Genomic DNA, 11,703 nt, shown 5'->3' with positions numbered 1-11,703 from the left:
AAGATGATCAGAGGGCTGGAGCACCTCTCCTATGAAGACAGGCTGAGAGAGGTTGGGGTTGTTCAGCCTGGAGAAGAGAAGGCTCTGGGGAGACCTTATTGCAGCCTTCCAGTACCTGAAGGGGGCCTGCAGGAAAGCTGGAGAGGGACTTGTTACAAGGGCATGTAGTGATAGGACAAGGAGTAATGGTTTTAAACTGAAAGAGGGTAGAATTAGATTAGATATAAGGAAGAAACTCTTCGGGTGGTGGGTGGTGAGGCACTGGAACAGGTTGCCCAGAGAAGCTGTGGATGCCCCAAAGTGTTCAAGGCCAGGTTGGATGGGGCTTTGAGCAACCTGGTCTAGTGGAAGGTGTCCCTGCCTGGCAGGGGGCGGTTGGAACTAGATGATCTTTAAGGTCCCTTCCAACCCAAAGCATTCTACGATTAGTTCTCATTTGCCAGTGGTTTGAATGGCAGCCTATCAGCATTTGAGATCACTGCAGTTGCCAAAACGATACCCCACTAATTGAAATTATTTTATAATGGCAATCTTTTTAGACCGTTCCAAATACCAAACCTGTGACTGAGAATATATGCTAGATGGGTCAAGTCCAAAAACAGCAATATACCATTATACTGGATTTGTAGCCTCTAGCTGCAAATGACATTTCAGCTTCAAAATATTCAGGAAGGTTGGAAGCAAGCAGTAGTGTTTCTCTTGGGTAAACTGAAGGAAGATGATGCATTAGATTTTGCTTTTTTTTTTTGTGAATTTTCATCTCTTTCATGGATGAAGTTAGAAACTGATGGGGCTGTTAAGTGATTGCAAGTGAGCTCTGAAGGTGGTCCATGAAATCATGTCTGGGACAGCAGGTCTTTTGTATAATGTTTAGTTGAGATTTTGGGTTTTTTTAGCTTGCTCAGTATGTTTAGCAACAGCTTTTACTCAAGTATTTTGCATAACATTGTACTGTATGACTGCGTCTTGTCCCTAAGGTACTGCAAAACAGTGTGCTCTTGCCAGAGTCTTTGATAATACATACAGTCCCGTAACATAATACCTGTATGCAAGTTACACTTGGAGATTCAGAGACTCTGCAAGTTTGTGTTATTTACAGGCTCACTGCGAGCCCATCGTGCTGCAGAACCAACACAGAAGTTATCATGGAGATGCCTTAGTGTCTTCCACAACACCTTGTATTTCCTTCTTTAAACCTTTCCAGGTGTTCTATTATTTGAACTATAGGAGAGTTGAATCAATAGTGGAAAATAAACATGATGAATGGATGTTAACGCAGGGTCTGTTTTGCTTTTTCTCCAACCATCGGGTGACATTTCAGAGCTGCTATGTGAAGTTTACACCTTTTGCCGCCAGTTTTGATTTTTTTTTTTTGAGCAACATCTTGCCCAGCAATGAGAAGAGGGAATTATAACATCTACATGTCACATCCTGGGCCTCAAATCCAGGAAAACCTGTCTCCTGGTCCTGGTCTCAGGTCAGACATTGCTCTGGGGCAGGCTGTGTTCAGAAGGCAGCCCAACTCTCCACCCGTGCCAGACCTGCCTCCACCACATTGGCTTCGGAGCTAGGGCACTTGGAGCTGGTCAGGCTCCAGTCAGATGGAGGGCTACGAGAGAGTAACAGCTCAAACTTCTGTGCCCAGCTAGCTTGTCTTGCTGCTGATGTGCAGGCAACCTCCAGTACTGGAAGTAAATTCAGATAGTGACAAGAGGTGGCAACACTTGGTTTCTCCCCAGGTTTAACGTTTTAAATGCAACTTCTTTAAGCTGCTAGCGAGAACGGAGCCAATACCATGCTGCATCCTTGCCAGTGAGGAACGTTAAGTTCAGAAGTGCCTTTCAGACGTAGGGTCACAGGGCTGCAGGGATGTGGATGAGGCCACCTGCTACCTTGCAGGAGTGCCCACTTCCCACCATGGTGAAAGGTCATGAAATACAAAGCAGTCAGCTGAACGATTGCTTGTTTCAAAGGTGGGAAATAAATCTGGATAAGGCAAAACAAATTGTATAGGACTGGCCCGAAGAGGGACAAAAGGGAAGAGCTCTAGGTATCATCTGAATAAAGACTCTTTCCTACCCCTTAGATGTTTTTAAGGGGCCTGGTAAGGTTTTGCCAGATGTCAAGTAATTTTTATTCCAATGTCACTTCTCCTTTACCCTCTTCCATGCGTGTGCTTTGTCCTGTTTTGCTCTTGCTACAGTTGGCTTTTGACAAGGGAAGCCAGGAAGTTTTGGCTTTCTTGGGTTCTGTATTAAATTGCTAACAACAGGAGGAGAGGTTTTGCTTCCTGTCTTGAAGTGATAGATGGCCATTGTGCTTGTTATCCTTGAATACAGGCATGGAGAGTCATCAACGGTTTAAAAGCAAGAAGAAAACAGTCATTACAGAAAAAACAAAACTTATCTTTGAAAGCAGCAAAATGGAGTCATTTTAAGTTCTGTAACATTTATTTAGGTGTAATTTTGAATAGCTTTTCTCTAATATTTCCCACTTGTGCTGTCAAAACTGCATACAGGTTATGCTATGTTTCTGCTTGTATGTGTTTTTCCTATGTGTTCAGTGTCTTAAACAGTAAGTGGGTTTCAGGGTGCTGAGGTTGTAAGAAATGGCTCCTCCGTTCTCCTTGAAAGCAGAACTGTCCATGTACAATGAAAAATATGATAGAGAAATTCTCACCATTTCACCTAATGATTTTGTTTTCACTCACACAGTAGAACACGTCTCGGAAAGATATATTTGGTGGGCATACTTTTGGGTTTTCGGAAGTCACAGAATTTACATTTTAAGTTGCCAAGGGGAAGGATAATCCTTGTTTACTAAGGAGATGAAGTTCAGAAGATCAAACATTTTCAGTTCGGACATTGATTTGCCTTTCTTCTTTCTGTCTTTCTCCCTCTCTTTCCACACACCAGCTTATTATCTGGTGTCCATAAGCAGCCTGTGCATACTGTAGTTAGTGGGCGAGGAGGTTTTCTGTTGTGAGCAACCATTATATCACATTTTTCGCTTTCTGAGTACACTGAACGTTAAAGTATAATAAAAGAAATTACTTTCTTTCTGATAAGCAATAAGGTGATTGTTATTATGTAATGAATTGCATCTTTCCAGCATTCCTCTCACGCAGTTATGGGGTGGGAGAAAAAAAGGTGCTGCTTCTAGTGTTGTCTCTACTGAAATCTGCCTGCAGAGCTGGGGCTGATTTCATGAATGATGCATGTTGGATGAAACATTTTTTGAAAACCAGAGCTAAATGTGGCACTTCTGATAATGCCATAACAGGTGCTATTATTTTCTTCCAACAGTTACCCTGCTGTATGTGAATTCCTACAGCACAATAACTTGTTATCTATACTCCGAGCTCATGAAGCCCAGGATGCTGGGTAAGTATGTGTGGAGAGGGGGCACTAATAATGAATAATGGCTTACCGTTGTCAAACAGAACAAGGAAAGAAAGAACAACTGAGTGAGAATGAACTGGAAAACTTAAGTTGCAACAGCTCTCACTTTTTATTAATGCTATAAAAACATACACTGGCATTAGAATGTCTTTTACATGATTATAACTCAGTTACAGGACTTAATGAATCCTCATATATCCCACTTACTTAGCCTTAGAGATTTTAAGTGGCATAAAATGACCAAAAGTTATTTGGATGCCAAACTCGGGAAGGAAAACAAATTCAGCTCAGAAAAAGAAGCTTTACAAATGTGCCTGAGACTTCTGACACACTGATTGCCACCATGCCTGGGAAGTGATTTGGCTCACGAAGGCCAAAACTGTCATCTCTTAAGTCTTTCACACCTACCTGAAACTTCTGGGCCTACTGGTTTTATGCTTTATCAATAAAATAAACTTGTGGAACTCAATAGCCAAAAATGATTTATGCAGGAGTATCATTAATGAATTTAAGGAGCTTATTAAGACACTGTGTGCAAAAATAAGCCAGGTCAAGCACTGGGTGGTGTTCATGTTTCCCTCATGAAACTATTGCCAGTGTAAAGATCGAATTTTTTATGCCACTTTAAAAAATTATTAAAAAAAATCTATTCATTGAAATTTACCATACTTGTGAGATTTTAATGAAGGATTTGTAGCTGAATAAATAGCTTCACATATCTTGCATAAATTATTAATGTGTTTATTTGGAGGTAGAAACTTTACCCAACCTGAATAGTAATAAAAGATAAAGTAGCAAGATTGTAGGAATGAAGTCAATATTCACTATGTGTATAAAAAGCTATTCTGAATGTTTGAATTATCACATACTTAAAAACCTCAATGCAATTAAAAGCAAGCTATTACCTGCCAAACATAACTGGCATGAAATACCCAAGGGTAATGAAATTTCATTTTTATTGTATTGCTTTCCAATAAAGGGTGAAAAATAAAATTTTGTAGAAGGGATTGCATTGAAACTATACAATGGTTTCAGTGCAACTGTTGTGGATGTTTGCCAAATTCTTCAGTTTCTTGTAGCTGAAGACTAAAGAGCACTATTTGGTGTTACTTGTGTCTTAGTAAGACAAAAGTACTGTCTGGTTGGTTTGCTTCCAATTACTTGGAGGTTTAATGCTTGATTGATTATATGTTGGTCCAATAAGCCTTTTATTTTTCATAAGGCTGCTGCCTTAGGTTAGGTTAGGTAATGAAAACATGCAAGCATCAACAAACTGGCTAATAGACTGGATGAGATTAGACACAGCACTGAAAATATTGGATGCCCTGTTTCCCCTCCCCTTCTCATACTTTCCATCTCCCCTGGCCTTGCCATCGCTTGCATGCCCAGAGAGGGCAGGCAGCTGGAGGGTCATGGAGGGCTTGCCTTCACCTGCAGTCCCATGGAGGGAAAGTCTGGGAAAGTCTTGGGGTGCACACACATAGAGGCCACCTAGCTCCCGGGACGGGCACTGGGCAAATTCATAACAAAAACCACCTCTGGCTCACTAAATTTCAGACGGAGACACAGCTTTCGAGCATGGTGTGGATCCCTGGCTATCCCAAATGGATATAATGAATAAGCCTGCAGGAAATATTTTTTTCCACGGCTTTAAAAAGCACATATGCATGTTTTTCTGTCTTGGCATTTGTTAACAGCCAGTGCAGTAACGTACGAGGTTTTTTGCACTATATTTGGTCAGTGACAAATATACATATAACATTAGGTAATAATTAGTATCTTCTCTTTCCTTTTAGGTATCGTATGTACAGGAAAAGCCAAACAACAGGCTTCCCTTCACTAATCACAATTTTTTCAGCACCAAACTATCTAGATGTATACAATAACAAAGGTAAGAATTTAATTCCTGTTAATATACAGTTGACTGTACTTCTCTTTACTCAAATATATTACATTGGTTTTCTTTTTCACTCCTTTCTCAATTTATCAGTTCATGCCCATTTTCTTCCTCTATTTATTAGTTCATGCCCATTCCATTTATTACATAATACAAATCTAATTAAATTTATTACAGGCAGATGTATGCCTCTGAACATAACTGTAAATTCTAATATGCTTTAGGATATTTCTGTATTTTGATTGCAAGTTATTAAGTAAATGTTACACGGGAAGCAAAACTGAAAACAGCTCTATCAACTAAGAGAAGTATATTAAGAAATGCTGTGGGTGAGATGTTCACAGCCCAGTGTTCCTTATAAGCAATTATTTGTCCCTTTGCTCCTTTCCAATAAAATTAATGGAGTTTGTATATGCAAACCCTCTAGCCAGCTAACAATCTCTGACAGATCATCGGTGGATAAAGCATGGGATAGATATTGGCTGAGTTCCTTTATGTTTTGTGTTTTTTTTAATCACTTGAAAACTATTATGTAGGAAATGAAATATCATTAGTCAAAAAAAAAAAAAAGGTTACCGCACAAATAAGTGGTCACTGATCACTCTATAAAGACTCCACTGAATACAAGTGTTTTCTGCTTCTCTGAGTTTATGAATTTATTGCATTCCCTGAAAACTTCTCTAATGAACTGGAAAGAAAAAAAAAACATGCTTCTAAAAATAAAGCATTCTAATAAACCTGTCCTCCTGTCTCTTGAAATGAGCAGTAACGTTTAGCTTTACTGGGAATAGGAGACAGTAAAGTTATTTGTGTTCCTCTGAGAGCAAAACAAAATAATTTTTTCCTCAATGATATTTTTGAAAGTAGCTCCATTGCAAAGAGATCAATCTTTCTTGAGAAGAGACATTTTTAATTTGGATGCTTGCCTGCAAAGGAAGTAAGCAAATTTAAATTTTTTTTTTAAACTTGCAAAAGAAAGCTTCTTCAGGCATCATTTTATATTATAAGACTTATAATCTGAAAGCTGTTACGCCATGAACTGTATGCAAGGGAAGGAAACACTTCACTGTTTGATAATGGGGTTTGTACACTTCAGTGTTCTCAATATGCCTGTTAACTTGCGGAAAAATTAATAAAAGCATTCTGCAAAAACAGAAAAAAGCAGAGCTGTCAGTAGCTATTTTTGTAAAAGTAAATAATATAGAGACCCTGCTAGCAACCAAAAAAGTGCAGGATGAAACAGGGAATGTGTTAATTTTCTTGGCAGCATTGTTGCTGTTGGTGGAAAAGTGTGTTTACTCTCTGGGTTGGCTGCTTTGGGTAGAAGGCAGACTGATGACAGGTCTGTACAAGTAAGGTGACAGAAAGTGGTCACTTTTTGTTTCTTAATGCATGGAGGCAGTGGGCGAACAATGTGAGATTTTTGTCATGAAGGCAAATGTTAAATGTAAAGCAATGATTTATAATATTCAAAATCTTGAATTTGAAACCACGGAGTTTGGGTGCTGAAGAGAAGTGCCTCTCCGTTATCTCCGTTTCGGAAGAGAGGGTCATTTCCCTTGTTCCAGGATGCTCTGCTGTGGCAGGCAGGTCTTAAAACTGGTGGAAAACCTTTTCTGGTGAAAGGCTGTAGGCCAGCTGCTGAGAGGCACTGGTTATTTGCGGTGAAGTTTGGGTGCACTGCTGGCGATATTTGCTCTGAGTGAGCTCAGGCAAATCAGCAGTGGTGCGAGATTGGCACCGGTGTGCCACTCTTTAATGTATGACCTATTGTAAATTTAGAGGCTGACCTTTAGCAGCTTTGTAATGAATTTCTGTTGGGTTTAACTGCCTCCTTTTCTCTCATTAGAAGTCTTGACGCATTATTTCATGTGACTGATTGCACTGGCCCTTGGCATTTAAAGTACATCATGCATAGTTTTTCATGCTGCATTGCTCATGCATTGTCATCTGGATAGCGTTTGGGTGCTTGCTTCCCTCTTCAAGAAAGAAAAACACCATCGTCCTCAGTCAGTCCAAAACATGGCTACTTGTTGGCTTCCATGATTTGCGGCAGATGAATTAACTAAGAACACAGAGCTTCTGACTGACTGATTTCAGGAGGCGAAGGAAGGCTTTTTCCATCCAGAGGTGTTACAGGACAGTTGCTCTAGCTGACTCATTGTGCACTGGTGCAGAACCTGATTGATTTGTACAGATCATTTGGGGTTTTGGTTACTGTCAGTCCTTGGAAAAGGAATTACTCTCCTACTAGTAAGTGCCTTCCTTTGTAGTATGCATTCTTAGTATGCTTCTGGTTGTCACTTAGCTAATAAAGTCACCCTAAATAAATTCCTGAGAGGCTCCATCTCCCAATGACATGAATGGGTCATTTTTAAATGCAGTGTCGTTTAAGATAAATACATTTTTCTAAAAAGCTGCAAGGGGATAGGAATACTCATTTTCTACCCCAGGTTGGCAGTTCTCATACCCGTTAAAGCAGATGTATTTTCCTGTACTTCTTCAAAGCACTTCAGAAGGAGTGGGCTTGGTTGCTAACTTTATCCAAGAGCTTATTCAATCCTCGCTGGAGAGCAGCCACTGGGATCAGATATGTCCTCAAAGAGCAGTAGGGAGGCAACATTCCTAGAGCAAAAGGAGGTTCGGCAGGAGTAGCTGAAGATAAGCTACCCAAACAAGTCCATGTTCAGCATATCTGCTGTTAATAATGCTGCTGTGGACCCCCTGCATGGGCTGTCTCACAGTACTGACCCACTGTGGGAATATCTGTTGGCTTTGCTCTGCTGGATTCTGGCACCGAAGGGAGTTTTCTGTATCCTTTTGGTTACTGGCCATTGCCTCGTGAAGGCTGCATGTGTAATTCGTCCATCATGTGGCTGCTGGTCCTGTCACAACCCCAGGCCACACACATGCACAACTTCGGGTGCCAAAGTTAGGTTTTTCAATTAGGAGGCTCCTGTCAGGGGTTGCCTGTGTAGTTAATGGAGACAGAAAGAGATGCTTTCAGGGGGCGATTCAGAGACTCAGAAACTGCCTAGATATGGGGAGCCTAGTGTCCCTCCTCTTTCCAAGACTATCCTTCTTCATTATTGTTATTACTGCCTTCCATATCCATTATAATGGAGAGCATTGGCAAAGGGGAGGCATTTATACATACGGTTTTTGGCAACTTCTGAGCTTCTGTTCAGTGTCTTCATAGCTTTCACAAACATTTCTGCTCTCATTTATATTATTAAAAGGCATAAAGAAAAAGATACTTTAAGATTATTATTAAAACTTGTTACAAGAAATACCGGTGCATTGATGATTTTCTAGACTACTCCTTCTGGAGAGGATCAAAACTCCTCATGCAAGAAGATAAATGTTAATTGGATTGTGATAGTTACCTGTGACTTCAGGGCCTCGGAGGAAGGCTGTACTGATCAAGAAGCTCTGAGAAAGTTGTGTAAGTACAGGTTTACCCCTGGATTCAAGGGTGCCCATCACCAGGAGAAATTCGCTGTAGCAACAGAATGAGAGAGTGCCAAAAATTACTGCATTGTATCATCTGCTGGCCTTGTACCATGTCTAAACTTTCATTCCTGCATTTAATATTTCTTAATGCCTTAATTAGTGCTTGCTGTAATGCTGTTTGTGCCACACAAAAAAAAAAAAAATCAAGTGAAAGATTTTACAGAAGTTCTACAGAGGCAGGCAATTTATTTGTAAATCATTGGCAATACTTCATATTTTAGTGTCTGGCTGTCACTTCAGTAAGTGCATGCTTTTTGGCTGAGTGAACTATTTTAACTAGCTGTCTGAAGACAGACTATTAGTGGTGAGATAACCACCAGAGAATCCGAAGCTATTGAAAAAACCCCCATGATGTCTCTTCCAACATGCTGCAATGTACATGTGGTGTTGCTGAAAGGAAAAGCAGATGATGAAGGAAAGAAACAAAGAAAGTATGCAGGGGAGTTTGGGATACTAGAAAAATCAAAACCAGCTATACATCGGTATGCTTGTTAACTTACCAGATAAGTAATATATCAATGAAGCGTGTATAAAGTATCAGCATGTGCTATACCATAGATACACGTTAAGAAATGTACCTGATCCAAATGGGTCTAACAGGAAAATTATTTTCATATTGGAAAAAGGCAGAGTAATATACCTGGAAGACAAGGATGATCTTTGAGAAATAATAGCACTTTGGGAGAAAGAAAAGCAGCGTAACCTTCTGTTTGCCCTATCAGTTTTCTTTAATGCTTTATCTCTGCTGTTGTGATGAGGCCTTGTCATGGAAACAAAAGCTTTTAAAGAGGAGCTGTCAGAGTATCTAGGCCATCTCATTGCCAACGCAGAGAAGTTTGCCAGAAGTGATTTTTGCAGTCTGTTGATAAAATCTTGAACGCTATTGCACTGTTTCTTTGGAAGACGCAATTACACATGTAAAATAAAAATCTTCAGAATTCTGTAAGGGAAAATTTTCCCAACTGCAATTAGCCCCACTTCTGTACTGGATTATTTACATCATTACCTTGTATAGTAAATCATTTTTTCCTTTGATAATGTTTAAACTCCTTAAGCATTTTACTAACCTTTATCCCTGACCTGTCTTGGGCAGTGGTTACTTAGCAACTCTGCTGGAGCAGAAGGCACTGTTCCCAGTTGCACAGTTAATGCTGAAGTTAATTTGGCATTAAATCAGAAATTGAAATTCTTTCTCGGGTATGAAGAATTTGAGAGACCTTTCACTGCATTTATTTTCTAAACACAGGATGAGTTTTCTGAAAAAATTACAAGAAAATGAGTTAACTTGTGTGCTAAAATTATTTTGAGGTTGTTTATCTAAAAACATGTAGTTCATTCTGGGCTAGTATTTCTGCCATGCTCATTTTTTTTCTTCTGATGGAAATGTTATCAATTAATTTATACTGAAAAATGATTCAGCAGATCTTGAAGCAGGATATGTAATGTCTTTGTGTAATTCTGAACTATCGGTCACACAGTTTAATGTTGTTCACGTTGCTTAAGGCCTTAATCCACCTCCCAACATGTAGGCTTTTAAAGCACCATTTGAGATGCCAGAGGGTTCTGAGACATCCACTCGGATCTGACAGGTATGACACAGGAGACAGGGGTGATCCGGGCTTATCTTTAACTGAGAGAGACCAAGGAGATACCCCAGGGGGTCTCAGATGGCACTAGGTGCTTATATTTGACCCTGAGAAGGTTAGAAGAGCTGTCTCCATTTCTAGCTGAAGGAAGGAGGTTTCTTACTGGCACGTTTTTCACCACCCGTATTTCCAGCCTTAGGTACCCTATGTTAAATGCTTAAAGCTAAGCAGTACGAATGCCCTTTGCCTGCTGCGTTAGTGTTTCATTTCACTCTAATGCAATTTCGGCATCCGATATCTCAGTTTGCTAACATTGGAAAGAAGTATAATGTCATTTAGGATATCTGCACATCTTCACTTTACAAAACATTAGCTTCTAAAACTCATTTACAACAGCGAGTACCAAAATTAGGTTAAAATGTGTGTTGCTGTTAAGAATAATAAAATAAGATTCTTCCTCTGGTTGGTGATTATACACGATAAAACTGTGGCTGGTGGCTTGATCTGCTGGCATCTGTCTGAGTATACGTTTGGAAAGAAAACTATAGAGGTTGCAGCCTGGAATAATAAGCAAATGGTGGAGACAGTCAGGTTTTTCTCAGTTACGGGTTTCATAACCAAAGGAACCCATCCCACTTTCTTCTGTCTCCTCCATCAGCGACCACGTGGCCTGTAGTCATATAACCTTCAAAAGATTCCTGCACCTTCAGGGCAGCTGGGGTCTCCTGTAGCTACTTTGGCATCAAGTTAATGTGGACTAAGAAATGAAGCAGAGGTGAAACCCCCAAGCCTTCTCTGAGCCAACAGAGAGGAAAAAAAGAGCTATGACCAAAAGAAAGCAAGGGGCCAGAATAGCTCAGGGAAACTCCTGCTATTATCTGAGAATCATTTTCTTCTTGATCCAGGTGAAGTCGTCTTCTGACTACTAAGCAGTAGTCAGAACTGTGCAATCATAACAAAAGCCAGTTTTTTAAATATTAAATATCATCTTCATTAGTTACCTAATAAAAATATTTTGTGTACGTTGTGCTTGTAACTGAAAGATTTTAAATTAAAAATTCAGAAAAGTATTTGTGATACTGGTAACTACCCGACTTTATTTTATTCTTTTAAGAGTAGGGATATTTTAGAAGACTTCTGTCTCTGTTATTACCCTGTTCTATTCTATAGTGTTATTTTTCTTCAGGTGGCTTTTGAAGTCATTTGTTGGGGAGCAGTACAGGTCATTTACAGAGGAGAATAGTTTTTAAAATACTGTTATCGGAACTTGCTTTTGTAAGATATTCAGGTATATAAATTAATAAGG

At 39.7% G+C, this 11,703-nt stretch overlaps 1 protein-coding gene across 1 annotated transcript in view; it reads left to right on the top strand.

Moving 5' to 3' along the window:
• PPP3CA (protein phosphatase 3 catalytic subunit alpha) overlaps positions 1 to 11,703 on the top strand; it is a 122,590-nt gene that overhangs the window by 82,849 nt on the left and 28,038 nt on the right. The window contains exons 6-7 of the mRNA XM_019470575.1: positions 3,306 to 3,383; positions 5,198 to 5,292. Of these exons, the coding sequence (XP_019326120.1) occupies positions 3,306 to 3,383; positions 5,198 to 5,292 (173 nt within the window). The remainder of the gene's footprint in view (positions 1 to 3,305; positions 3,384 to 5,197; positions 5,293 to 11,703) is intronic.

This window comes from Aptenodytes forsteri, unplaced genomic scaffold (assembly GCF_000699145.1).
Source record: "Aptenodytes forsteri isolate BGI_AS27 unplaced genomic scaffold, ASM69914v1 Scaffold93, whole genome shotgun sequence".
Taxonomy (NCBI): Eukaryota; Metazoa; Chordata; class Aves; order Sphenisciformes; family Spheniscidae; genus Aptenodytes; species Aptenodytes forsteri.
The sequence above is the reverse complement of the archived record's forward strand: the minus strand, read 5'-3'. Positions and strand labels throughout refer to the sequence as shown.